At 52.2% G+C, this 27152-nt stretch overlaps 1 protein-coding gene across 4 annotated transcripts in view; it reads right to left on the bottom strand.

Moving 5' to 3' along the window:
• Positions 1-496: 496 nt before the first annotated feature.
• The window catches only part of CCDC88C (coiled-coil domain containing 88C), a 130517-nt gene continuing 103861 nt past the window's right edge, over positions 497-27152 (bottom strand). For 3 of the 4 annotated variants that reach the window (XM_040478019.1, XM_040478017.1, XM_040478018.1), the window contains 10 exons: positions 26467-26610; positions 24212-24398; positions 22114-22259; positions 19476-19565; positions 17920-18158; positions 12934-13122; positions 10226-10291; positions 7500-7568; positions 6357-6646; positions 497-2788 (listed from right to left, as the gene is read on the bottom strand). In XM_040478019.1, coding sequence (XP_040333953.1) covers positions 1772-2788; positions 6357-6646; positions 7500-7568; positions 10226-10291; positions 12934-13122; positions 17920-18158; positions 19476-19565; positions 22114-22259; positions 24212-24398; positions 26467-26610 — 2437 coding nt within the window. In that variant the 3' untranslated portion in view covers positions 497-1771. Of the gene's footprint in view, positions 2789-6356; positions 6647-7499; positions 7569-10225; positions 10292-12933; positions 13123-15129; positions 15381-17919; positions 18159-19475; positions 19566-22113; positions 22260-24211; positions 24399-26466; positions 26611-27152 lie in introns of those variants that run through there. The other variant, XM_040478020.1, reaches the window with a different exon arrangement.

Here is a 27152-nt window from a genome sequence, read left to right on the forward strand (position 1 = left end):
CCCATCCTCCCTCCCTATTTAAGCATCTGATCTGAGGCCCCAGAGATCTAAATTCCAGATCCTAGTTGAGTACTCTTGGGAAAATCCAAAGGACCAGTTGGAGCTGAATCCTACATCAAAATGGGGTGTCTGGGTGGCTCAGCCGGTTAAGCATCCAACTCTCGATTTCGGCTGAGGTCACGATCTTACGGTTCGTGAGTTCCAGCCTTGCATCCGGCTCTGTGCTGACAGTGAGGAGCCTGCTTGGGATTCTGTCTCCTCTCTCTCTCTGCCCCTCCCCTGCTCACTCGCCCTCTCTCTCAAAATAAACTCTAGGAAAAAAAAATACAAGTCTGGGAAACTGTATAGTAAGCACGAAAAACTTGTTCTCTGACCTGTTGGCAGAGTAGATTCCAGAGGCCGAGAAGGCTCTTGGAGGTGAAGCAGGGAGCCCCGGGAGCCCCTGACAACCTGTCCCATAATGCCAAGGCTGTCCAGTGAGATAACCAGGACTCCGTTCTCTGCCATCTCATTTTATTATGATCCTGTCCGTGTGTTCCAGAATGAATGGCTATTCAATACACAACCGAAAGCGCTCCTAAAACTGACCTTAACAATCCCATTTTTTCCTCGGATTAAATCAAAAGAAAAAAAAAATAAATCTTAAAAAAAAAAAATCACCAAGTTTAGTATATCCCAGAAAGAGCACCTTTACTAAACAGAAAACAAAACGTGTCAGGAATCTGACCAAATACATAAAAGCAGCAGGTTAAGATTCCTGATCGAAAAGGACTCCCAGTGGAACATAAATAGATTCCCCCTCAAAGGACATATATCTCACAGGGGAGTGTACATACATATGTAATATATTAAAAGAAATTTGGTTTCTACCACAAGTTATTCAGAAATAATAAATCAATCTCATCTGAGACTGGGGAAGTGGAGGCTGTACCCCACTCTTGCATACACCTCCCCTCTGTACACTATGTGCACTTGCTGGTCGGGGGTGGGGCAGGGCCCTCTCTCTGCCCCCAGCCCCCCAGCCCCAGAAGATCCAGTGTTTGTAGAGAAGTGAGTCAGGGAAGGCAGGCCTCCCCGTGGCCCCCGAGCCCACCATGCAGAGCCCAGGAGCCGGCTGCAGGGGGACCGGGGGGGCGGGGGGGCGGCCAAAGCCCGAGGCCACTTGCCACCTGCCTAGAAGGCCACCTTAGCCCTGGGGCAGAAGGGGATTGCTTGGGACCCCAGGAATGGCATGGCAACACCCCTGATTTTCAGCAGCAAGCCTAATTCTGGGGTACCCCCACCAAGGTCCTCAAGATCTTTGTAGTTTGGCCAGTCTGGACTTCTCCTAGGATCAAACGGCTTTGGGGAGAGGGAATGGAGTTTCCAGAGCCACGGGGCGGGGGCTTGGCCACGTGAAAGTGTATCTGCACACACGCACATACACACACCCGTGCCTTAAGAGAGGTCGACAAGTTGCAAATGAGTGTTCTACCGGGACGTGCTCAAATAGTGTCTGCTTCAATGGTTCTGTCACTGCATTCTGAGTGTCCCCGTCAAGTGTGGATCTGTTCGAAAGCGCTCAGGTGCTGGAAGCTACAGAAGACACACACCTGGGAGTGTAACCCTCGCAGGGCTTGGCACAGTGTTTTCATTAACGGGAGAGACGCACAGGAACCCCCATCCTCATTCTAAAGCCCTTTCCTGGCACCACAGGGGCAGAAGCAAAGGCCGTCACCACCAGAAGGGGAGTCAGTAGTTTCAGGGTTCAGGGGCCGCCGGTCCGGACGAGTCACACGCAGCCGTACTCGTACCACACCGTCTGCTGGTCCCCGCCAGGCTCGGGGGACGCCGGCGTGCTCTTCAAGCTGCTTCCGCGGCTGAAGTCCTCAGGGGCCCGGCTGGCGTGCAGAGCCAAGTCGGGAGACCTACCCGGACTCTTGGCAGGGAGGCCCTCGCCGTGGCCTTGCCTCGGGACCCCGTCTCCCTCTGAGAGGCCGAGCGCCCCCCGGACAGGGGCGATGGTGGCCGCCTCCCCCGAGTGGGGGGGCGTCTGGGGTTTGGTCCTGGTAGCCGGGGCCGCAGCCGATGGAAAGTGCTGGGGCTGGGAGCTGCTGCCACAGGCACCGCCACCTCCAGAGGCGATGGCCGGGGCCGTGGCAGACTGCTGCAGGGGGACCAGCCTCTCCTCCTTTGGGGGAGCCAGTGAGAAGCGCCTCACGTCCGGGGGCCGGCTGCGGGGGGCTGGGCCTTGACCGGAGCTGCCGCAGGTCTTTCCCGCAAGTGGGGTCCGCTCCCGGGCCAGGCTGTGGGAGGTGGGGGGCGTGGGGCTCTGCAGGACGTGACTGCCTGTTTCTCTGCCCGAGGTGTCAGGACCCCCCAGCTTCTGAGGGGCCTCCTGTTTGCAAGCCTCTGGCCCACTGGCCCGGAGAAGGTCGGCCGAGGCCAGGCTAAAGGCACGGCTCAGGGATGCACTCCGGCCGGCCGGTGTGTGGGACGTTGGGGGCATTGTGGCCTGCCTGGGTCTGCCCAGTGACAGGCTCTGGGGGGGCTGGGCCTGCCTCGGGGGGGCACTGGGCGGGGCCTCGGCCTCGGCAGGTCTGGAGTTTGGCTTCACGTACTGTCCAGGCTTCAGCAACTTCCCTTCAGGGGTGTTGACAGGCATCTTGATGGTAGGGGCCACGAAGCTGGTGGGCATCTTGGCCCCTTCTCTCCTGGCAGGTGGCCCCGGCTGGCTTCCAATGGCCGGGAGACCGCTGGCCTTTCTGAAGAAGTCGCTTAGCAGGTCATCCGGGCAGCTGGGAGTGTCCTATGGGGAAGAGAGGAGGAGTGAGAAGTGGGCCAAGGCCCCGACAGGTGCTCCGACGGCCCTCCCCACCCCAGGAGGGTGCTGTCCCCTGGGCAGCACAGGTGGCCAGGACTGAGGCTTCCTGCCCCCGCTAGGCCTCTTTGAGGCAGAGCATCGCCTGTGCCCCACACACGCTAGTCAAGACGGGGAGGGGGCGATACACAGAACACCAGGGAGAGAACCCCAGATGCCACTCCGGCAGCCCCCTAACTTCACAAAAAGAAAAGACCTCCAGACACGGGAAGGACTTCCCGCAAAGCTCATCCAGTCTCTGGAAAGGTCAGGGCTGAAAGCCCGACCACAGGCAACTGTTCCAATCTGTTCTCGCTTTCCTACCGCGCAGGGTAGAGGAAAGCTGACCGGCAGGGCCGTGCTTTTCTTTTCCCGGTCAGCCCACTGTGCTCAGACACACTGCAAGGGCTCTGTGTGTGGAGCCGCAGAGGAAGGGGAACAAGACCAGCTCCTGCAAAGCCAGAACCCTCACTGCCACTCAGACCACTCTCCACATAAGAGGCAGGCACAGCGGGGGTGGGTGGGAGCCAGACGGCAGGCTGCCTGGTAGGACAGGGTGGCGGGAACGGGGGACATGTGACGACCCAGCCCGCCAGACTGCTCCGCTCAAGCCACCGCTCCCTGGCCGGGCTTCCCCGGGCCAGGGAACTGGTGCCCTCTTGCCACCACTGTGTAGGCAAACAGAGCCACCAGAGGCCCAGGTCTATGATGCCGCTCAGTAACTTCAGCCTCCTGTCAGCACCTCATGGCCTGGATGAGCCAAGTGGAGGTTCCTCCTCGGGCTGATGGACACTGCAAAACCAGGCAAAGAAGTGCATTCACGTGGCAGGTGGGAGTCAGGCACTGAGGGCTGAGGCAGTCCGACCCTAGCCTGCTGTGAGCTGTCGGGGGGGTGGGAGGGGCCAGTCTGCAGGACGGGGCAGCAGCTCAGAAGCCATCTGTACCTGCCAACAAACTGCTGGCCCACGGAAACATCTGGATGCTCAACTTGACAGAGGCAAAACCTACTGTTTTATGCTAGTTTGGAGCCACAGATCTCGGTTGAGCACGCGCTAAGATCTTCAGTCATTAGCAGGGACAGGAACCATTTATCGAGTGCTTCCTGAGTGCCAGACACTGTGCTAGGAACCACAGGTTAATCACCAAGAAAACCCAAACCTCCCTGTACTCTTGAAGCAACGCTGCAAGGCTGTTTAAGCCTGGATTAAAACAATCTTGGGTAGGGAAGGAAGTTGAAGCCCCAGGGGTCTAACAGGTCCCACACCCGGAGAGCACAGACCAGGATTAACACCTACTGCTGGCTGACCCCAGCTGCTGCCTACACATGGTTAATCCTGCGGTGCGCACCTGCATGGGGCCACCCTCTCTGGCCACCCAGGGAGCCCATTTTGAGACACTCCCTTGCCGGCATCAGGGAGGTGCAAGCACGGACGGGCACACTGTGACTTCTCCGGACTGGTCAGGGGAGGGTGGGAGAGGTCAGGTGCACGGGTTGGGCAGGGGGTGTGCACCCTAGGCAGGCAGAGAGGTTGAGGGTGGCTCTCCAGGTCCAAACATCGGCTTCCGACACGGACTTTGCAGTAAGATAATTTTGGGGTTGTTTAGGCTGAAAAGGGACAGGTGATGATATGGAACATGAGGAACAGGGACTACCAGGGACAGGTCTGAACTGAGGGGGGAGCGGCCCTGCCCCTTGAACAGGACCCACCCCCGAAATATTACAAAAGGAAAGGAAACTCACTACGGTAGGTACATAGTCGGAAAGGGTTGAGAAGGAAAGTCTTCCAATTTGCAGGCACCCCTGCTTTCTGGACCATTCTCACTTATTCCACCGGATAAATGGAATCCGGCTCCTCAGCGTGTGATGCCTGGACACACACTGACAGCAAGAGCATCCTCTGGGAATCCAGTAAACACGCAAATTCTCAGGGACCCCCACCTCAGACCCACGGAGTCAGAAGCTCCAGGGTGCAGCCTGTGTCCTGGCGAGGCCGCCAGGACAGTCTGGGAACCACTTGGCAGACCATAAGCTTCCTGAAAGCAGCAGGGCTTCTGTGTGGTTTCTCCAAGTCCTAGTGCACAGAGCCAGTGCTTGCCGGACAGAAACGTAAATGAAGGGACGGCAGGGGCCATGTTTTCTATTTCCTTCCAGTGCCAACCACAAGACTCGGCACCTAGCAAATCTATGAGAAAAGCTTGCCAATTAATGGTTTGCTCGGATTTTCGAGAACAGGCACTATGCACACTGTGTAACATGTAGTAGGTGCTCAGTAAGTATCTGCTGAACTAATACTTAGTGTTTCCACCATGGCCTATAAGGTGGGTCATAGAGTTTACCATGTGGCTAAAAAAAGTTCCACTGTTAAGGGGAATGAGACAGAATCATGGAAGCATTAAAAATCCTTACAAGATCTCAGGGCACCTGGGTGGCTCAGTCAGCTGAGAATCTGACTTGATTTCGGCTCAGGTCATGATCTCAGGGTCATGAGATCGAGCCCTGCGTTGGGCTCCATGCTGGGTGTGGAGCCTGCTTCTGATTCTTTCTCCCTCTCCTTCTGCCCCCAACCCACTCATGCGTGCACTCATGCATGCTCAAAAAACACAAAAACCCTTACAAGATCTCATTTGCAAGAAAGTATACTTCATCTGTTCAGTAACCCAACTGCTTACTTGACTGAAGTCAGGCAGAACATGTAAAAGGCACACGTGTAGCTTCAGGAAAGTTAAACAGAGACACTGGCAAGTGACAGAGGAGGGCACCCCAACGCCAGTGATGTCTGGGGGTCAGAGCTGCAGGATGCAGGCCAGCAAACTACAGCTGGAGGTCAATCTTGGTTGGCCACATGTTCTTGTATGGCTTAAGAGCTAAGGAGAGTTTTTACATTTTTAAAATGATTTTTAAAAATTTTTAAAAAGAAAAGCCTTATGTGACACGTGAAAATTAAATGAAATTCAAATGTCAATACCCGTAAGTTTTGTTGGAAGACAGCCATGTCCGTTCACTGACAGAAGATCTAAGGCTGTGTCCTTACGAAAATGGCAGAGCTGAGAGGTTGCGATAGAGACTGGATGGCCCAGAATGCCTAAGATATCTACCATCGAGCCCTTTACAGAAACAATTTGCCAACCTCTGCTGGTGGAAGCTCGGGGGAAGTGGGTATTCGGGGCTCTGCCACAAAAGCTGCTGAGACCCTAGCCACACCAAGTTGGGTGCCGGCCATATCCCGAGAGCAGCTCCCAGTGGTGGGCACATCCCATCCCTACCCTCTATGCTGGCAGCAAATTCCTGCCTGCTCACTTCACAATGGAGAAAACAGGCTCCGAGGTCTGGGGCCAGCTGCCAGTGCCCAGTGGCTTGCTGACCAGTGGGTTCCCTCCCCCATCCAAGCCAGCTCTCCACCCAGGCCACACCATGCCCGGCCCGTCCCTTTCTGGGACTCTGCTGCCAGGGGGTCTCGGCCCCTAGTGCCCATGTAGGGAAGACAGGCACTCTGTGTCCAAGCCCCGGGCCACTCACAGGGGTGGGGGAGCGCCGGTTGCTCTCCTCCAGAAACTCCTCCAGGGTGACCATCTCACTGCTCGGTGAGGCAGAGCTGGGTCGTCCCCCAGCGTGAGGCTGGCCCGCGCCCCTCTTCTGGATGCCCTCCTGGGGGAGAGGCCCGTTCCGGGGCAGGGGGCACTCATGGCGGCTGAGGGCGGCGCGTCCCGTGGTGCTGGTGTCCCGTGGCAGAGTGGCCGTGTCCCGGCTGGGGATCAGGTCTTCACTGCTGAAGCTCTCGGACCTTCTGTGGAGCTGGTCAGAGGAACCTGGGAGTGGGGGCAGGGCGGTACAGAGGGACACGCGTGAGTCTCCCTCGCCGTCTCCTCTGCCTCCGGCAGGCTCTGTGCTGCCTCGCAGTCACCGAAAACAGAGAGAGCCCTGCCAGGGCACCCAGGCCACACTTCTCTCAGCTGCAATTTGGATGTTAAGGACGTTTTGGAGAGCTTCAGAATTTCACTCTGGCATTTAAAAATGAAACTCCTTGAGATAAAAGCGGAAAGCTTCTGGTAACGTTTAAGCTATTATTTAATATTAGTAGCCTGAAGGCACCACACTCAGTAGGTCTCATCCATCCATGTATTAAAGGATTAATCAGCACCTGTTCCACGCTAGGGGTCTTCCAGGGGCTGGTCACGTGCATGCGAAGGGAAAAAAGTTATCTGCGCAAAGTTTCCAGGCTTGGGACAAGACACATATTCTTTCCAAATGCTCAGAAATGTTAAGACAGACGATACTGTGCACTATAAAACGAAGTTAAAAAAGTACAGAAGAATCAAAGTCATCCCACTATGCTCTCCGGCCACCAGACAGAACTATGGTCAGTACCCCCACGCTACAGATGAAGTAGCTCAGATTCAGAGAACGGGGGGCAGGGGGGCGGGCACCCAGGGCTGGTCTATGGGGATGAAGGGATTCAAACTCAAATCCGCTCAAACTCCCAGGTGTGTGCCTCAAATAGCACGATGTGGACTCCACTGGAAAATGTCCGATGAGGCAGACAACCTTGTGAAGATGACCACTTTGTTGTAAAAAAAAAAAAAAAAAAAAAAAAAAAAACACGAGCCCAGAACCAAAGCCCCCAATATAACAAAAAGCGTGCGGAAGCCAAGGCTGACTGACCTTTCAGGTTGAGGGGCGAGCTGTCGCTGGATGCATTTCGACTGCTCTCCAAGCTGCCTGGTCGGGACACTGAAAGGAAAGGACACTCCGTGTCAAGGGCCAACGAGCAGGTAAACCCCAGACTGAACCACCTGACCCGAGAAAGGCCGCAGAACAAAGCACGCCCACGCCAAAGTCCAGGCAGAGGCCCTGAGGATGGATGGGTGCCGGGGTTCTCTATGTTCCCCCACCGGGAGTGCCAGCAACTTGTGTGTGAGGCATGGCATCCAGCAAGTGACCCAGAAACGACAGGTGGCGTTGTTTTTATTAGGTCTAGGGCTAGGACTTGAGACAATTTTGTTAACGACACGAATCGCACACGAACGCTAGTCCAGGAAGCAGACCAAAAGAGAAGGGCTGCTCAGGGGAAGCTAACGAGAGGAGAGCGCCCACGCCTACTATTACATAGAGCTTTCTGGAACACACGTGAGACTTGGTGGGGGTAGAGCCAGGAGACGGCAGGGGGCACACGTGTACAAGGGGGTGCGTGCCTGCGCCCAGGGCACCTTCCCTTTGCTGATCCACGGGAGTGAGTGCGGGGACCCTGAGGAGGGGAGGGAGAGTGTGCTTTTGCTTTTCTTGCTGTTTGTGGCCCTTCAGCTCCTTGCTTCCTCTGCCTCGAATTTCCATCTACCCCCAAGGGAAAAATCAGCCCTTCCGGTGACAAGGAACTTGGAGACAGCAGCTCTCCTGCCTGAGTGTGTGCACAAGGGAGCTCAGGGCGGGGGGCGGGGGGCGAGCCCGGCTGCAGGTGGGGGTGGCTTCACCGCTGCAAAGGGCGGGCTGGCCCTCCAAGGCCGGCAGACCCCCGCTCTCCTGGTCCACTCTTCCAGGAGCCCTGCCGGCCTGCCCCACACCGCTTTGTTTGTCCTGCCGGACCACGAACCCCTGGGGGACAAGAACTGCCCTTCTGTCATCCCTGCATCCACCTCAGCACGCAGCTGGTGTCGAGCCGAAGGGCACGGAGAACCGAAGACGCGCGGAGGTGCTCTGTTCACTGCGCCCCTGGGGAGAGTTTGCTCTTGCTTTACTGGGTCTATAGGGCGTCCAGTTCCCAAGTGCTGGTGCGCTCTGCAAATAGCAGGCATCTGGAAAACTCTTACTAGCAAACAGGGTTTGGGGAGGAGCCAAAAAATCCGCAGTTTTCACGAACAGTGTAAAAGCAGAGTCCCCTCTTTCAGAAGGAAAAATTAAAGAAAACGCACGTCTTTAAAAAGGAATTAAGTTTTGGGGCACCTGGGTGCCCAGTCAGTTGAGCAGCCGACTTCAGCTCAGGTCACAATCTCACAGTTTGTGAGTTCAAATCCCGGGTCGGGCTCTGTGCTGACAACTGTGAGCTTGGAGCATGCTTCGGATTCTGTGTCCCCACCGCTCCCCCCCGCCCCCCCCCCCCTCCCCCTCAAACTTTTCCGCTTGCTCAAAAAAAAAAAAAAAAAACAAACATTAAAAAAATTATAAAGGAATTAAGTTTCATTCAAAGAAAACCGTGACACAAATCAACAGGACCCCAAAGCACTTTTGTTTATTCAACCACAGCATTGAAAACTGCTTTTCCTTCCTTCTCCCCTGATAAGAAAAGCTCAAGGAATCAAGAGTGCTTAGGAAGAAAACCCCTCGGTTGGTCAGCCGCTGGAGCACCAATCTGGCTCCTCAGTGCCCCTAACAAAGCACCGCGGCCAGTATGTCCAGGTGTGGCACCCCCCCCCCCCCCCGGTGCAAAGACACAAGGGGTCCTCGTGTCAGAATGTTGTGCCACAGAGCATGTCCTTCCACTCGTACAGAGCGCCAGTGTCTGTATCTGTATGAACGTCCGCATCATAAGACACTGAAGACAATGACGGATGGGAGACAACGCTATAGCCCCTACACTTACTGTTGATCACTTCCCAAGTAGCAGAGTTCAGTGAGCTTTCTGATTTTAAGAATCATTTCCTCACCCTTATAGGATTTTTGTTTTTCAAAACTCACCAAAACCCAAAGCAGCTTTTAAGTTTTGAGAAAGCTGGTATGATTCACTGTTTCCCTTCTGCAGAAACTTACAATGTCTCTAAATCAAATGGCTAAGGGCTTCATCAATTCCTAAGACTAGTACAACTTGGAGCTACTGGGGACAACTGAACTCCAAGTGAGGACAGTGAGGGACCTCCTGGCACTCAGTGCTCCCCGTGTGGGCCACCACAATGCCCTGGCAAACCTGAGGGGCACCCCAAAGCAAGGGCAGTTGGAGCCTGTAGACGCAGGATACTTTAGAAATGGTGACTTCCGGGGCGCCTGGGTGGCTCAGTCAGTTAAGCCTCCAACTTCAGCTCAGGTCATGGTCTCGCGGCTCATGAGTTTGAGCCCCATGTCAGGCTCTGTGCTGATAGCTCAGAGCCTGGAGCCTGCTTCGGGTTCTTTGTCTCCCTCTCTCTCTGCCCCTCCCCGACTTGTGCAGTCTCAAAAACAAACATTAAAAAAAAAAAAGAAGTGGTGACTTCCCTGTCCCTGGAGGTATGTAAGCAGAAGCCACATGCTCAGGACCCTGGGGAGGGCAGGAAGGAGCCTGGAGGAACTGTGGCCCCTCTCCATCCTCACGTCTACCCATTTTGTATGTCGGACGTCCACACAGGACTGAGGTTGAAGGAAAGTACTGCAGATGAAAATGAGTCTGAGACCCCAGGCACAAGGACATGACGCTGAGCACTCACCGTACTGCCTGTGGTTGAACTCCAGCTCCAGGGACGGGTCACAGAGGCTGTCATCTGAATTATAGCCTATGGTGACAGTAAGGTCATTGGTTATTAACGCAGGAGTTTCTGGAACACTTTGAAAAACTACAGACTCTTATTTAGGAAAAAGTATACTTTTATTTGCCCTTTGACCCAGCAATCCCACTTCAAGGAATCAGCTCTGGAGAAGGGTTGGCTGAAAAGACTGTGTGATATGTGGCCATTTAATACCAATTAAAGTAAGAAAGATCTCCATGATGTATGCCTAGGTGGGAAAAAAAAAATCAAGGTGCCATTTATTTTTGCAGAAAGAAGCACCAGGAATTTCAACCAGTACCGAAGGAAAAAGGAGTGGTTTTGGAATAGAGTTCAGGGGACGGGGGCAGCGAGGGGACCTCGAACACTGAGAATACCTCCTCACATTATTCAGGTTTTTTAATCTATATTATGTATTTTAAAAACAGGGTTAATTTATGAAGAAGTCTAAAATTGAAAACAGAACAAACCTCACAGCACGCAATTGTTAACAATCACACAGAGAGAAACATTGATCTGTTTACATTTTGAATGTAAAACTCTATGTGTGCATCCTTAGTGAGATGGAACTTAAAGAGTAAACAAACTATAAAGAAAATACTGCTTAGTGGATTTACTTTAATAACACTGGCATAACTTTTTAAACCATTTACCACATATTTGGGGGAAAAAAGATAAGTCAATGTTTCAGGAGACCAGATTTCCATGTAAGAAAAGGACACACAGATATGAAATCAAAGAAGGAAAAATCCCTGTAATGTTACATCTGAATCTGAAGTATTGACACAAACTTATAACGTGTCCCCTCTTTCTCTACTAAAAGGGCCAGAAGCAATGGCAACTCTCTAGCGGCCAGAACTTGATTATTAAGTTCTGCTCTAGGGTCATCTGAGTACATCGGTCGGTTGTCCAATTCTTGATTTTAGCTCAGGTCATGGTCTCACAGTCTTGAGACTGAGCCACGCTCAGTGTGGAGCCTGCTTGGGATTCCTTCTCTCTCCCCCTCTGCCCTTCTCCCTTGGTTACATATACACGCACTCTCCCTCCAAAAATAACAAAACAAACCGATAAATTCTGTTCTAAAAGGAATCAGATTTACTTAGAGAAATGGCTGACTCTAAGGGGGGGGTTTCCATTTGAAGCTATTTGCCCAATGGCAGTCGATACTGAGGAGTGTGAGTACACGTTGGCGGGGAAGCGCGTGGCCAGGACTGGGTCTGCAGAGGTGACCCACCTTCCTGCAGGCTCCACAGGTGTAGGAATGGCCAGAGAGGTTTCTAGTCTCAGGCTCTGGTTTAGGACTGGGATCCAGACAGGGCCCACGAATTAGTCTGAAGGGATGGACCTTGAACCGCACAGGTCACTGGAAATCTGAGGGGAGATGGAGTCCCGGCTCCTCCCTGAGACCAGGCAGGGCTTCTGTACCCCAGGCCCCGGGAGAACGGGGGGAGACTGCTGACAAGGAGCCTGTCCGGGCTGTCCACCTAGCATGTGACACCATCCCCTTGACCTCCACCAGCATGAGACTACCACTTCCAGTGTCTGGCCAGGAGTAGAGAAGGACCACCTGCTCGCCCTGTGCCCACTCATCTCCCCAGAGGTGTTCATGAGCTGTGAACAAGGTCGTGAAGCTAACCCAGACGCGCCTTAAGGGTGGGGACCCTGTGTGCTTTGCCTGTCAAACCAAGGTTCTGCACAGCCAGGTGGTATGGTGGGGTGGGGTGGTGGTATAACAGTAATCCTTCCCAGTTTTCTCCAATTTCCAACACCCCACAGGCACCCCTTCCAGCTGTTGCTTCAGATATTTTCATATCTCTAAACTATAAGCAGGATGTCTTTTTCAGTCTTAAGCTTTATCTTCCTGTTTGTAGATTTTAGATTTCCAAGTGCTCCCCCCGCCCCCACTGCTCTCTTTTACAGCATCCTGTTCTTGTTTCATGGGTAAAACCACCTCACTTATCTCGGACTCTATTAATGACAGGCATTTCAAAGCCGTCACCTCTGTGCTGTTTACTCTGTGGCCTCGTATTGGTTTTGGTCGCCCTGGCCAGAGGCTCTCTTCAGGTGTCCAGGGATCCCTGAACTTCCCTAGGCCTCACTTGACAAGATATGACTGAGCTGTTCTGGTGGGAATTTCTCAAGCTTATCAGATGGCTCGAAGAACATTTTAATCTCACGTCCAGAGGTGTGGACACGTATGGCTCCTGGCACCCAGGGAGAAGTTCAGTTTGTAAGCCCCTCCCCAAATCCCCTTGTCCTCAGTTTAGGAGACCCACTCTCTAATCTACTGAGTGGACCTCCAGTTCAGAGACACGCTCGTGTTTCCTCCATAGAGAATAAACCTCCAAACTCCCACCACGGTGGAGTGAGGGCGTTGCCTGCATTTAGCCCAAACTCCAGTTCACCTCCCTTCTGGAGCTACTGGGTGCCACCACTTCCTGAAAAGTGCTGGTGAGAGTGGCTTAGGATTGGGCCTCTGGATGGTGAAGTTGTCTGCCCTGAGTCACACGGCTGGTAGGCAGAATCCATGCCTTTGTGATTTCAAAGCTTGTCTACAGCTTACCTGCTCTGCTTACCACCTCATAGCCTGGGGTCTTTCGGAAGGACCCTGGGCGCTTATCCCTCTTATTCTGGAAGGGCCCACAACTCACCTTTGGTGCGGCCTGGGTGCCGGGAGATGGGGGTGGAGCTGGAAGGGGTTGTAGTGATGGCTGAGGTTGAACAGGTCCGGGAGCTCAGCTCCGAGGGCCAGGGTTTCATGGCCGGGTCGGTGGAGGCATCTGTGCGGTCAAGGCTGCCTCTGTGCGGGGACCCTTGCTTTGGTTTTAGGTCCCCAGGGCCTGGGGCAGAGAAGGACATTGAGAAATGGGGCTGCAAAAGCCCATGCGAAGGCTGGGCTGCCACACTGAGGTCTAGAAGCAGGGACACCAGGGCACACGGACCACAACAAGACAGAAGCTAGGCTGCGGTTTCAACAAAAGGGCGCAGGCTGCAGGTCTGTGTCGGGAGGCCCAGAGAGGCCGGCCCTGGCTCTACAGATGGGTCCTACTGCAAGCCCTGAAAAGCTGGGAGAAGGCAAAGAACTCAAGACAATCAACACACTGTTGCTACAGGTCCCACATACAAACTACGGGGTACACCTGCTGTATGTAACTCCAATGACTGATCTAAAAAGATCCTCATAACTTCCGCTCAAGATGAGTCAAGGCCTGCAGCCAAGGTTCCAAAGGCCCAGGATGTGCATCCTGTCAACTGGCTTCACTGAGGATTTGAAGATGTTCACTGCCACGCTGACAATGTAAGAATTCTTAATTTCTGTTAAGAGTCACTTTTACCTTGCATCTTGTGCTTTTCTGCAATCGCTGAATTTTCTACCATGAACATATACTCTTATTATAAAACAAAATCTATGTAAAAATATTAAAAAGATAAAAAAAACCCTAACTCATTCCAACTACCTAACAGTAGGAAAGGAGATGGGCTCTCTAAATGGAAGGTAACACGAGTGCTGTTGGAACTACTAGGAGCAGGAGGACGTCACCATGTCCCAACCCAGGAACCCCGTGGCTGGGGACCCAGAGCCAGGGCCCTTCCGTGGACCTGACCCCACCGGCCCCTCAGCCACTCGAAGTCTGGGTTCGCTGGGAAGTTTTCAGTGCCCAAATCTTACAACTTGAAACGAAGGCAAAATTTGGATTCTGAAAGATACCCTTGATGAGAAGCAAGATTCAAGTCTGGTGGAATGAGTCGGGACAGGCATCCAACAGGTGCGGTTAAAATGAGCGGAGGGGAGGTGGAGATGAGCAGACAGCACGAATGGCAGAGAGACAGGGCGATTCCAATGGCATGCTGGCGAGACAGAGTCCTGGGGGACCAGGAGCACGGTGGCCCGGGGTCCCCAAGGCGGAGCGTGCGAGATGAAGTCAGTGCCACTTTGACCGACTTCAACAGCTTAGTAGGTATGTATGTACTTTTATGGTTCCCTTGTTTTTATGCTGATACTGGTTTTCCACAGACAGTACTGATAATAATCTTTCCTTTTAAAAATAAATTTAAGTAGCAACGCTGAGTCAGTTCAAGGGAAAACACGGAAGTAATCATACACGTGATAAAAAAAAAAAAAAATGTGGCAGAACTAAGAAGACCACACAGGAATGACGGAAGACAGCAAACAGTGCAGTAGCTAAAGGCCTCTATCGACCAGCATCCCCCCGCTCTGGGCGTGACTGGTGTGCTGATGGTCTTTCTGTCCGCTACCATTTTGGCTTCCACGTCCAAGAGGTCAGAGAGCTACCACACAGTCATAAAACTTCATTCTGGGCTGCCCTCTGGCTTGGCAACATCGATCCAATTATACAAAACGCTTGAATGGAGCAGTAAATCCTTCAAAACATAGAGTACATCTAAGAAGGGCCTTGTCAGCAAAAGCCAACAATTTGGTGCTCTGACAAAGGAAAGGGCAGCGGTTTTAAATTTAGCTGCTTAAAAATAAGTCTTAAAAAAAAAAAATCTCACTTGACAGAGGCCGTATATTTTAGGAAGCAAAGCGACAACCGACCAGTCCTGCTTTACACACGGGCATGACATAAGCCTGCAGGTGCGAGAGAGGGGAAGGCAGCCCACGGCCACCAGACTTACTTATTAGCACGGACATCCTGGCCCAAGGACCTGTGCACGGATGTCCCGAGGCTCCCCTAAAACTGTGCTGCGCTGGAGAAATGGTCCAGAGGGTGTGACAACTCATCTTCTCTTTTGAAATCAGAATCCACGCTGGCTACTTTAAGTTTGGCTTGAACTGGGGTTGGGAAGGAGGGGTCCACTATGGGTCATCTGGCCTTTAGGTACTTTTTGTTTGCTTCTTTTTTGGTTTTGTTTGAATTTCAGAAACGAAGGAGGATTACGTGATGAAGACACATGATACAGGAAAAGGATTAGAAATCTCCAATTTCTGAAAAAGGGACAGGCTCATTAGGAGAGGATGGGATGTCAGAGGAAGACCAGAACCGCAGGCGTTTAGACAGAGTTGGGTGGGCCGTTGGAGACTTGTCTTTGTCCTTGCTTTTGCTTCTCAAAAAGGGACTCTTTTTGCGCTGAGTTGCTAAATCGTTATTCCCCGGAATACCCAAGAGAGGAAGAAAAGAAAAAAATAAATAAATCAAATGAGTAACAACAAATGACTCTAAATAAGCTAAATGTAGTCAGGAAATCAGAATCCTGTCCAACCCAGGAAAGACAGAAACAATACCCATGACAAGCCCAGAACCAGGACTCGGTGAATCATTTATGCTCTGAGTCAATTTAATTTCACCGGCATCTTTGTGCCAATGCTTCACTCTGCACGTGAGCAGAACTATATACTGCTCAAGGAGCCAATGGCTGAGACATATTTCAATTTCAAAGTGTTAAATTATTAAATAAGGATGTTTGTTAATTTAGGACCCGGCTTCCCTTACTCGTCCATTTTAATGACAGGCCCCCTGATGATGTGGCGCTTACTCTATTCCTGTTCCTGTTCAAAGGCCTTAGAAACCCCTAATGGTCTGTTTCTGGCCTGGTGTCATGAACAGTCTACCCTCAAGTATTCACCAGTAACTCTGTATATCTACAATGACCTCTTTTGGCAGTATATGTTTAAAAACAATGAAAATATCACTTTTTGTACCAAACCCCGTCAAGAATTATTTCCCTTTCGATCTCCCGCACAACCTCTACCCCAATCCCACACTTCTTGGCCTTTAGAGTCTTGTCAGAGCAGACACTCAAGTCTTACTTTCTGAACACGTCCTATATTGACACAACTGATTTACCAATTTCTCATTTAGGATTAAAGCAATATGGGATCCTCGGTTATTTCTTCCTCCACAGCGCCACCTGGTGGCCAGAATAAGGGACCTCAGGTTCTGCCACACTTTAGTTCAGCATCTTCGGGGACCCAAAGGGCTTTAACTGCACACAGTGGTCAAGAACTCCAGCTCGCACCCCGACAGACGTGGATCCCAGTTCCACCACTGGTTGCAATGGCAAGGATTTAATTTCACCAAGCCTCACTTTCTCAGCTCTGAGGAGGGATAATTAATCGTGCCTGCCGGACGTGGTAGTTAGGCCTCAAGGAGACAGGTAAAGCATGTAAATTAGCTACAGGGATGCCGAGCCCAGAGGAAGCACCCCACACATGGCTGCCACTATGAATAATTTTCCCTGACCTGCTCGTTCATGGATCAGCTCAACGGTCTGGACCAGCCAAGCACTTTTTTTCCTCTCAAAGTTTTCCTAGCTCATTAGACGGATGGTAGTTCACTAAGTCAATTACAGAATAATACAAGCGGAGGGGATAAAGGTCAACGGCTTTAAATGGCCAACATGAAAACGGGAGGCAACAGGGCTCCTCTAGAAACCAAGGTTAGGCTTCCTTATCTCTTAGCTACACGTGAGCCTTTCACCTAATCTGATCTGTAAAGAAGGGGAGGGAGGCAAGCATTTGTCGCCAATGTGTGCGCGTGTGCACGTTTTTTCTGCATTCAAAAGTGACACAACAGGACCTCGCATGGTGAATGTCCCCCCCCCAAAAGGCTTGTGCACGTGCCACACTCAAGAGGCAGGCTTGTCTCCACCAGCCGTCAGCAGCCGGGGGCACAAAGGTCTCAGGCCTGGTCTTCAGACAGTCCTGGGGTCCTGCATAAACACTTACATTACTAGCAAGGTTTATGGGTAAGTAATGTTTAATCACCACTTAAAAGTAAATTTGAAAATATAACAACGTTTCATGGCCACTGCCGTGTTTGGTTGATCCTAAGACACGCATTTCTCCCCATTCCTTCCCATCTCTGAAATCAGGACACAGCTCCGATGGTGTCTGAAAGTCACCACTGGCCAGGGGGTACCACCTCTGATAAAACGGTCACTGCCACTACCAATTTATTTTGCTCCTGTTTTCCGTTTACGTCTGGGCACAGCAACCTAAGTCTTTGGAAGAGCTCTCCAACAAGAGTATAACAAAGTTTCTGAGTGGTAAGGCACTGCCTCTTCTGATTGCCAGTCTTTTCCTTCCCAGGTGGCATATTAAGTAATTATGCAGTGTAGAGTCTTAGATGTGATGAAACATAGCATATACAACTAGAACTCCATTTCAGAACCTCTGACAAACTCCAAATGACAGGCCTAAGTACAAGGGTAAGCTGTGCCCCATGGCTGGTAGGACTCAGGGACTTTACTGAAGATCTAATGTGCACACAGAACACGTTAAACGCACTTGGGATTTCCCTACAGGAACAGCTCACACTAAATCTTTGACATGTACAATCCCAAAACATATACTACCGAGCCTGTCTCTACAGCGCCTGCACTTTAAGTATCTCTGTGGGTGTCAGACCCCCGACCCCAGCGTACCTGCTAGGCGATGGTTCTCATTCTAAAATAACAAAACCATCATGGGACGAAGCTGCTGACGTGGATGTATATTTTCTACCTGGTTGCTAACATACATGAAGAGGCAGATGTGTGCGTATGAGGCACACCCTCTCCATGCCCCCCTGCACATGCGTGCACATCCATGCACCGTCTCTCATTCCACCCTTGAAGCACGGCCCTTCGGAGCATCCCCTCCAGAGCCTGGCTGCAGCCTGGTCGGCCACTCGTACCTTTCCCCACAAGCCCGTTGAGGGGGTCCTGCTCTTCCGCACAGTTGGAGCCAGACGGGGCCGTCTCGGGGTTGTCTGGCTGCAACCGGAGGGGCTGAGAGGCAGATGGCGTCGTTGGGTCTGGGGACTCCAGCTGCCAGGGAGGGCTATCTGCGGTTGACTTGAGTCGTTCTCTGGAACCCTCTTTCTTTGGTTTGATGAGTTTGACTAAGGCTTTGGCTCCAATCCAGTGGTTTTTCCTAGTTACGAGCAGATTGTTAGAAGGACAAGGCCAACCCGCACTGTCCCTCCAGCAGGTCACAGGGTGGGGGGCCCTGATGGGAGCTGGACTTTCCATAAGCCTGGAAGCCATTGATTTGGGGTTCAGAATGGTGGTGCTCTTCATCACCATAATCATTGGATTTGGGGCCCAGGGATGGTAGAAATGTGTATTGTGCCAGAAATCCACACTAGCCTCTTGGGAAAACAGACTTCAAACATGGCCACTGACTCTTGGTTATCTGTGTGAAACCAAGTGGTGCTGTGCTAACCTCATCTGTGTTCACTGGCAATTTTTCTGTCAAAATGCCATTCTGGAACAGAGTCATGGACCTCTTCATTTTCTGTTAAAGTTAATAGTGAGTGAGGTGAGTGGACATTCTTCTCCCAGTCCCTGGCACAGAGGAATATGGGAGAGCAGGAGGCAGGTAGAGAGAGTAGGCCGTTTAAATTAAAACCAGTGAATTTTAAGAGTAAACGACAGAGTAGCAGCTGAATGGAAATGGGGGCATCCTGATAGAACAAAAAAACTGACTCTGAAACTAGATAGCACTGTGTCTACACAAACCACTCGGTCTCCTCATCTGGGCCTCCATTTCTCTGTCAGAGAGAAGGGTGAGAATGAGGTTCTGAAATTCTGTGGTTCACCAGAGGAGCCTTGAGGCTTCATGGTGATTCTGACTTTGAGGCTGGGCTGGGACAGGACACGGGAGGGCTGGCTCAGGGGTCAATCCTGATGGATGATGCCGGCCCTGCTGGGAGACTGAGTGGGCCCCACAGCCAGGGGGCTGCTGCTCCCTGGAGAAAGAAATATGTTTGTGAACCTGCCCTGGGGTTCAGGGAGCCCAGAAGAATTTGTGTGAGGCCCAGGGGTTCCCGTGTTCACCTGCAGGAGGTGCTATACCAGCTTCCTTCTCCAAAACAGGAACGTGATTTGCAATGTCCTGCGAAATCCTGAGACAGAACCTGACACAGCAGCCATTTGTCCCATTTTAATGGCTCCAAAACCACAGACTCTCTGCCCCCTTTAAAGGGCTGTGGCTAAATTAAGCCCACGTCTCATCACAGTCAGCTGGCATCCGCCGTCCCTCACAGGACAAGCCAGAGCACAGGGGGCGGGGCCGAACGTCTAATTCCCCTCTGTCACGGGAGCGGCCTGCACACGGGGCCTCCACAGAGCACGAGGCATGGGCTCTACAAGCTGGGTGCTGCTCCAGACGGGAGCAGTTTCCACCCCACTCATGAACACGGACATTCTCTGCTCTAGGTCTAAGTCACAGACACCTCCATCAACTCACTTCTTGGGAGCAGGGTCATAGAACTTGTACTGATCCATGATTTTCTCCTCCAGTTTTTCCTTATGTCTCCGTAAGGCATTTAATTTGTCTCTGTGAAGAGAGAGGAAAGGGGGGCTATCAATCCAGTTTTAAATAAAACACGTGAATTTACTTCATCAGCCCAGCCTGGGACCTTTTCTGGGATTTGGACATCATAGTGTTATGACCCTCATGATCACAAAGCTGGGAATGTGCGAATGGAAACGTCTGGCATGAGTCCAGGGAGCCCTGCTACCTTAAGGAGCCATGATACATCACCTAGGGTCTGGATGCAAGCCGACTCAAGGGAGCAGACTCCTAACCATCTGAAAACCTGCATGTTTCTAGAAGCTCTAAGGACTTGGTGGCCAGGTCTTTCAGGACACTGGGCATTCGGGGGTGGCCACAGCACTTGCACGTTAATAATACCTTTGGTGAAAGGGGAAAGGTGTGCCCTCAGCTAGTCAGTTCAGCAAAGTCAGACCTCTGACTTGGACCTATCCCGATGCCGGTTCCTGAGAACATTCCACGAGGGCATACTCAAAAGCTTCCAGGGCCAGAGAAGGAGCAAAGCAGGCCTAGAAAGAGCAGGGGGAGCGGTGGGCACGGTAGCCCAAACAGATGGCCACTAGGCAGGGATGCATGAGGCCTACAGGGCAGACCTGCCAATGTTTTCAGAGAAGCCAGAAACTTAGGTCATGAAGCAACATGTCCTGATCTCTAACTATCGGAGATCAGTTCACATTTTCAAAAACACAAAAAGGATCAAGACCCCTCTGGACCCTGGGGCTGCCAGAGGGCAATGCTGTGCCTTAGGCGAGTCTGGCCTTCCTGATATGAAGGGTGTGCTTCTGGTTTGCTTTATCTCAGGAGTCCCAGGGGCGGTGCCTTCTACACGCACTGCCCACAGGCTGCCACCTGGGTCTCAGCAGCCACGACAGCTCGGAACCCTGGTCTCCTTGTTAGAAAAGGAGGCCTCTGAACCAGAGACAGGTACACAGGCCTCTGTCGTGGAGCTGTAGGGGCTCCATCCGAACTGAGGGCTGAGACATCACTGCACAATGACATCCCAAGAGTGACAGCTTCGTGAACCTCTGGCGCCCACCAGGAAGCCCCTCTGCTCCCAGCCCCCTTGGCTTGATGTCTGTGTTACTCTTCTGTCCTCACTGCCATGCTGCTCAGCCTTCCTCTGTGAGCACTTCCGTGGCTGTCTAGCCCCACAGATGCACAGTAACTCCCTGCGAGCGGGCACTGCACCCCTCCTAGGGCCCAGAACGGTGCTCTCTGCTCAGCGCAGGCTCTGGGAAGCTTGCTAAGCCCCCGGCATTCCGCACTCTCTAATGCAAAACCACCATCAAATCATCCCCCTTGGATACCAGGCTCTTACTCTTCTGGTTAGCACCTGCCCAACCCCCTGCTGGCATTTTTTATCAGCTGGGTTACAGACGGCCAACTTCTGTCAGTCCAATCTACCCTAAATTTACAGCGTGGTTTTCAATGTAAACCATCCTCCAGTAGGTGGCGAGCCACCTCTACAGGATCAAAGCCAGAAAAGTAACGAAGCAGCGTCGTTATGCTGGAGAGCGGGCCCAGTGCGGCGGCATTCACTGTGATCACATCCCTCTGCCAGCCAGCTTCCTCTTGCGTTCCCCACACTGGCCAGCCAGTCCCCCCTCATGAGGAAGGAGAGCCCACCCACCACAGCACAGAGTGGTGAAAATCACCCCAGATCCATGAGATGGATCTTGGATTACTCAGCTTCTAAAGCATGAGGTTTCCAGGACCAGGGCTCCTCCTCCAGACCTCTGTTTCCTAGGCCCTGCTAGACCAGCATCCTTTCGGATGATGGCATCCTTCCTGGCAAATCCAAACTCACAAGCTGCACAGAGAAGCCTTCCACGGCTGAGTGCCCACCTCCTCGTCCAGGCTTCTTTCCGTGCACATTCCCTGCACCCAGAACACTGCTGGGCTCCACCTTCAGGCTCCCCACCTGCCCACCTTCCATGTCCACAAGAGAACCTCATCTCCCCACTACGTTGCCTTCCATGAAGCTCAGCAGGTGCCCAGCACGGAGGTGCTCCTCGCACAACCCCCCACTCCTACCAGTTCCTGGCCCCCAGGGAATGGATCTATGCACCCCACGGGGCCCGTGCCAGAGCTGGCACTTCATTAACACCAGCTGAGGGAGGACAATCACAGAAGAACAACCTGCTTTGCGACAATCCAGGGGAAAACAGACACAGGTGACAGAAAGACACCAGCTATGGCACCTGTGCTCAGGCTTCCACTTGGATTCTTCCCTGAGGTGTTTCTTACCAGCACTGTCATATTTTTAAAAGTGAGCTTAATTCCAAAAGCAGATTCCAAAGCTTCTGGTGGGGGTACTGCCTTTGAAACACAAACAAAAGCTGACCACCACCACTTACAGAAACCCAGAACCATTCCAGGGAAGCCAAGAGAAGGATGTGTTGGTAAGGTGGTCTGTCCCCTTGCCCTCAGGACACCAACAGGCTCGGGGCCATTCCTTGTCCACAGTGTCACAGGTCCTGGATGGGGCCCGGGAAGCTAGAACCTCCCCCCGCCCTTTGCCTACAGGCGTCAACCCCACACGTGCCCTTACATGTACTGCTTCTGCTCCTCATGGTACTGCTCCTTACTCTCCATGTTCTGCTCTAGAAGCATCTGGTTCTGCTGGCTCAGCAGCTGGATCTGGCTCAGGAGGTGATGATTTTCTTCCTCCAAGTTTCCCTTGAGACGGGAGAGCAGCTACAACACAGATCAACAGCGTTTCAGACACTACGCGATCCCGTGATTCCTCTGCTGGGAATGTGGGTTCCAGGGGAAGGGCCACGTGCACAGGGACGTGCACCCCTCCCTCTGCCAGCGAGAACCTGCCAGGACCAAAAGAGCCAACGGCATGGGAAGAGCTGAACTCCCTCTGCACCTGCCCTGCCCAATCTGGCAGTCACCAGCAACGTGTGGCCACTGAGCTTACAATGCAGCTAGTCTGAACGGAGGTGTGCCAAAGTACACGACAGATTGTGAAGACTTAATGATAGTAAAGAACATAGAAGGTATTTTTTTGGATACACATCGAAATGATAATATTTTAGATATGTTAGCCAAACAAAATATACTATGAAAATTAATCCCACCTGTTCTTACTTTTTTAACATGGCTACTAGAAAACGTTAACATGTGCACGTGGCCTGTGCTTTATTTCTGGTGGGCAGCTCTGCTCTTGAAGAGGGTCAGCACACCTTTTCTTCAAAGGACCTGACACTAAGTATTTCAGGCTTTCCAGACTGAAAGGGGGTTCACCTGTTGCAAAGCTTCGACTCAGTTACTGCAGCAGGAAGTAGCCACAGACAAAATGTAAGCGCACTGGGTGTGGCCATGTTCCCATAAAACTGCCAACAGACATGGACATTTAAATTTCCTATCATTTCTGGGGGGCCTGGGTGGCTCATTCGGTTAAGTGTCCGACGTCAGCCCAGGTCATGATGATCTCACGGTTTGTGGGTTCGATCCCCGCCATCGGGCTCTGTGCTGACAGCTAGGAGCCTGGAGCCTGCTTCGGGTTCTGTGTCTCCCTCTCTCTCTGCCCTCCCGCCCTCCCTCCCTCCCTCTCAAAAATAAACATTAAAAAAATTATCCTTAAGTTTCTTATCATTTCCACTTGACACAAACTATTCTTTCGATTTCTCCCAACCACTACCACTGTCAAAGACATTCTTAGTTCATAGCCGAATGTATACAAACAGGCAGTGGGCTAGATCTGACTCATGGGCTGAGATCTGCCAACTCCTGCTTCAGAAGATCAGTACGGTTGATGTAGCAGGAAAATCACAGGCTTTGGCTTCAGACAGAGCTCCATTCCACTACCGTGGACCTCAGTCTGAGGTCTCCTCCGAAACCCTAAAGAACCTCCCTGTGACAACACAGCCTATGGTGGCTGAGGCTTCCTCTGGCTTAAAGTCTGGCCCCCATCTCCTCCACACGCCCCTTGCCCCAGCCCAGGGGGCCTTGAGGCACCTGGGCCTTGGTTTCCTCAACTTAGATGTCCCAAAGGGCCACCACGAGCTCGAAGGAAAAGGCCTCTGAGAGGATTTCTGGACAAACGAGAGGCAAGAGGAGCTGTGTCCTGGGGATGGTGCTATCCATGGGGAGGGACCCACGGATGAAGTTGGGGAGGGACCAAGTGCTCTCCCCTGCCCAACCCACTTTGGTCTTATCTGTCGCGGGGTCTGCTTACAATTTCATTTGAGATGGTTTTGCTGTCTAAGAAGACAATTTCCAACCTAGTGCACCAAAAGAGAGCTCTGCTCCTCTGGAAACCCAGGCACTCCTGAGTAAGCTCCATCCCAGATGCCCCGGGATACAGAACCCGGAGCCAGAGTCAGCCATTCACGCCATTTCTCAGGAACAGCGTGGATAATGAATTGCAAAGATGAAAGTGTAGACACAGACAAGGGGATGGAAATAAGTCTGTGTTCTGCTGTCCCCACGCATGTCTCTGATGCCCGGGGAAGCACAGGGCAGATGGAAAGGTGTTTTCTAATACATCTCTGCCAATCATGGTGTCTGTCTCCCTTTTAAATGCCTCAGTACCCTCTCAGCCCCTGTACCGCCTTCCACAGAGTCTTCGGATGCCGACGCCAGTGCAGACCCATCGCAACCCCACTGGGCCCAGGGCTGTCCACGTCCTGAGGCCTCACCTCACAGCGGTTGTCCAGCTTGGTCAGCGAGATGTCCATGTTCTGGTGTTGCTCCTTCAGCTCGTCAAACCGTGCCTGCCAGCGGTTCAGCTCCAGCTGTGAGTTGTTCAGGGAGGTTTTCAGCTCCTTGGTGTGGGCGTGCAGCTCCTCATACTCCCCCTTCAGCTGGTGGTGCAGGAAATTGACCCTGGGGATGGAGAGCCACAGGCCAAGAGCTGAAGAGCTGTCCCTGCTGTGCAGCCTTACACAAGATGATAGCCTCTCTGGGCCTCAGTTCTTTCACGTGTAAAATGAGAGGCTTGAACAAAATCAGCAGTTTTCAAACTGCGTCCCTTGGGGTTCTACAAGGGTCCCCCTGGTGTCTTCGCACTGGGCTGGGGGTACAGAGTGGGTAGGCTCAGATACCTGCTCCAACAGAGTATCACTGCTATCATGTCTTTTGCCTTTAAAGCCTTGGGATATCTGCATATGTACTTGGAAAAAAGGGTTCAGTAGTTAGCGTGTTTTGTTTTGTTTTCTGGAAACACAGAACCAGAACATTTTTGCGTCTGGCTCTTCTTCCCAATTTCAAGCTCCTTTCTAACTTCAACTCCTGGGGTAAATAAAATATGAGATATCAGGGTTTTACAGAAACCCACTAAAATTATCATCATCATGATAACTATTATCTAACTGGGATTTCTTGGGGGAAGATTTGGATCAGAAAGTTCCAGCCACTGGAGGCTCAGGGATTTCATTTGGATACAGCTGTGTCTTATTTGGCCCCGCACCCTTCTTTTAAATGGATCAGTGTGCCAACATTTAGAAACCTGAAAGTCTCACATCAATACTCCGATGTCCCGTTTCTCTTAAGAAAAAAGCATAAAACGGAAAGATGACCTGGTAGCGGTGAGCCTGCCTCGTGGCTGACAACCTTCAGCTGCTGTGTTCTTCCCCACGTCACTGTCAGGCCTGTCGCCGACACTCCCTCACCCACGAGCCTGGTCTCCCAGGGCACAGAACACACCGCAGTATGTGGCCCCGGTGCACATTCATGCAAGGACATGGAGACGAAGCAGCTTTATACGGTCATTGTGGTAAGACTGGATTCAAATCCTGACTCTGCCATTAAGTGATTTTGATAAAATTTGCTCATCTCTGAGCCTGTTTCTTATCTGTTAAAAAAGTGGGGTGGGGGGGATAATAACAGTACAGCTGACTCTCGTTATCTGAGGTAGTGATGCTCTGTGAGGTCCCCCAAGATCACTGAACTGGTGGATACTGAACCATTGCTCCTCGGGAAAATGCACAGTACAGGTTCCTGCTCTGGTTACATTTTAGTCGACCGATCAAGACATTCCTTATTTTATAGGGGTTTCTGTTTAAAGACACCTCCCGGCCACAGCACCGTAGCTCCTGCCCGAATGGAGCTTATCTAATGTGTACTTTCCCCGTAAGGCCATCACAGCCTTGCACTTAGGAACACGAGACAACACTTCAGTACTCCACTTGGTGGGTATTTTAAATAGTAAAACTGCCACGAAATAAGACAAAAATATGAAAATCCCACGGGTCACAAAAAGGATGCTTATTCACAGCATGAGAACTGACACAGGAAGGCAGAGCATCCTTGTATGTCCTCAGCTGGAAATGTGTGCATCAGGTGACTCAGGTACTGGGCCACCCCAGGCATGTGCATCAAAGCACCATGAGCATCAATTTGGGGGTGACGCATACATTTTAGGAAGGAGGTGAATTCACAACAGGAAACGTGTGAATACTAAGCATCAATGGTGTGTCCTTCATGAGATCGCCGTGTGGCCTACATCAGATGAGGGTCTGGGCCTGATGCAATGTGTCTCTCGAGTCCTTCCATCCCAGCAACAAAAGCTAGAGCCCCCTCTCAACTGTGCCACCCAGCTGTGAACAGGACAGGGTTTATAAAAATACAGGTCTGCGGGGCACCCAGGTGGTTCAGTCGGTTGAGCATCTGACTTTGGCTCAGGTCATGATTTTGCGGTTCATGAGTTCGAGCCTACACGTCGGGCTCTGTGCTGACAGCTCAGAGCCTGGAGCCTGCTTTCGATTCTGGGTCTCCCCCTCTCTCTGCCCCTCCCCAACTCGTGCATACTCTTTCAAAAACTCAATAAAAAAAAATTTTTAAGTAAAAATATAAAAATACAGGACTGCCAGAGGACCCCCGCTGACCTCTTCTCGGCGGGGCTGAGTGCGTCTATGTGAAATCCCGGATGGCAGCCGCCCCACACGGAGCTCACCTGTCCAGCTCTCCCCGCAGCCGCTGGTTCTCACCCACGGCCATGGCGCCCGTCCTCTGCTCTTGCTGCAGTGCCTCCCTCTCGGTGTTCAGAACCTTCTCCCGCTCCTCCAGCTCCGCCTGACGCTTCAGCATGTCGTCGTGCCTGGCGGAGGGGAGCACACCCGCTGGGAGCTGGGCTGGGGCCTCCTTTCCCTCCAGGTACCCAACTCCCCAGAGGACTGTGAAGCTGCCCACAGAAGGCAGGGTCCCTCTGGAGGCTTTCTCTGGCGTCTTTGAGGGGGATGGGGCAGGAACAGGCAGGGCGAGATGCAGGGCAGCAGAAAAACGGAGAACGGTGGCCAGGAGAGGCGTCTGGGCCAGGGGTCTCCTCCAGCCCCACACGTGTCCACAGTCCCTCAGATTCCCCGTCAAACCAGCCATTCCTCCCCGGCCGCCTGGGCTATGTTTCCTGCACTCTGAGCCCTTCCCTTCAGGAGTCATGGCTACATTACTAGGTGGTTCACTAAGCACAAACACATCTACAAGAAACGACAAAATAAACCGCTGAATTCCACCACACTTAACTCTTAACCCCTCTTCACTGGGGCCTGGGTGAGCCCTCCGCCCTCCTCTCCTCCGGAATTGAGTCTCCTTGTTCTTTGCCTGGCCTTGCTGCTGGGACAGAGGCTTGCTTGGTGGGGACCT

This window comes from Herpailurus yagouaroundi, unplaced genomic scaffold (genome assembly GCF_014898765.1).
Source record: "Herpailurus yagouaroundi ecotype Mexico unplaced genomic scaffold, PumYag 141, whole genome shotgun sequence".
Lineage (NCBI taxonomy): Eukaryota > Metazoa > Chordata > Mammalia > Carnivora > Felidae > Herpailurus > Herpailurus yagouaroundi.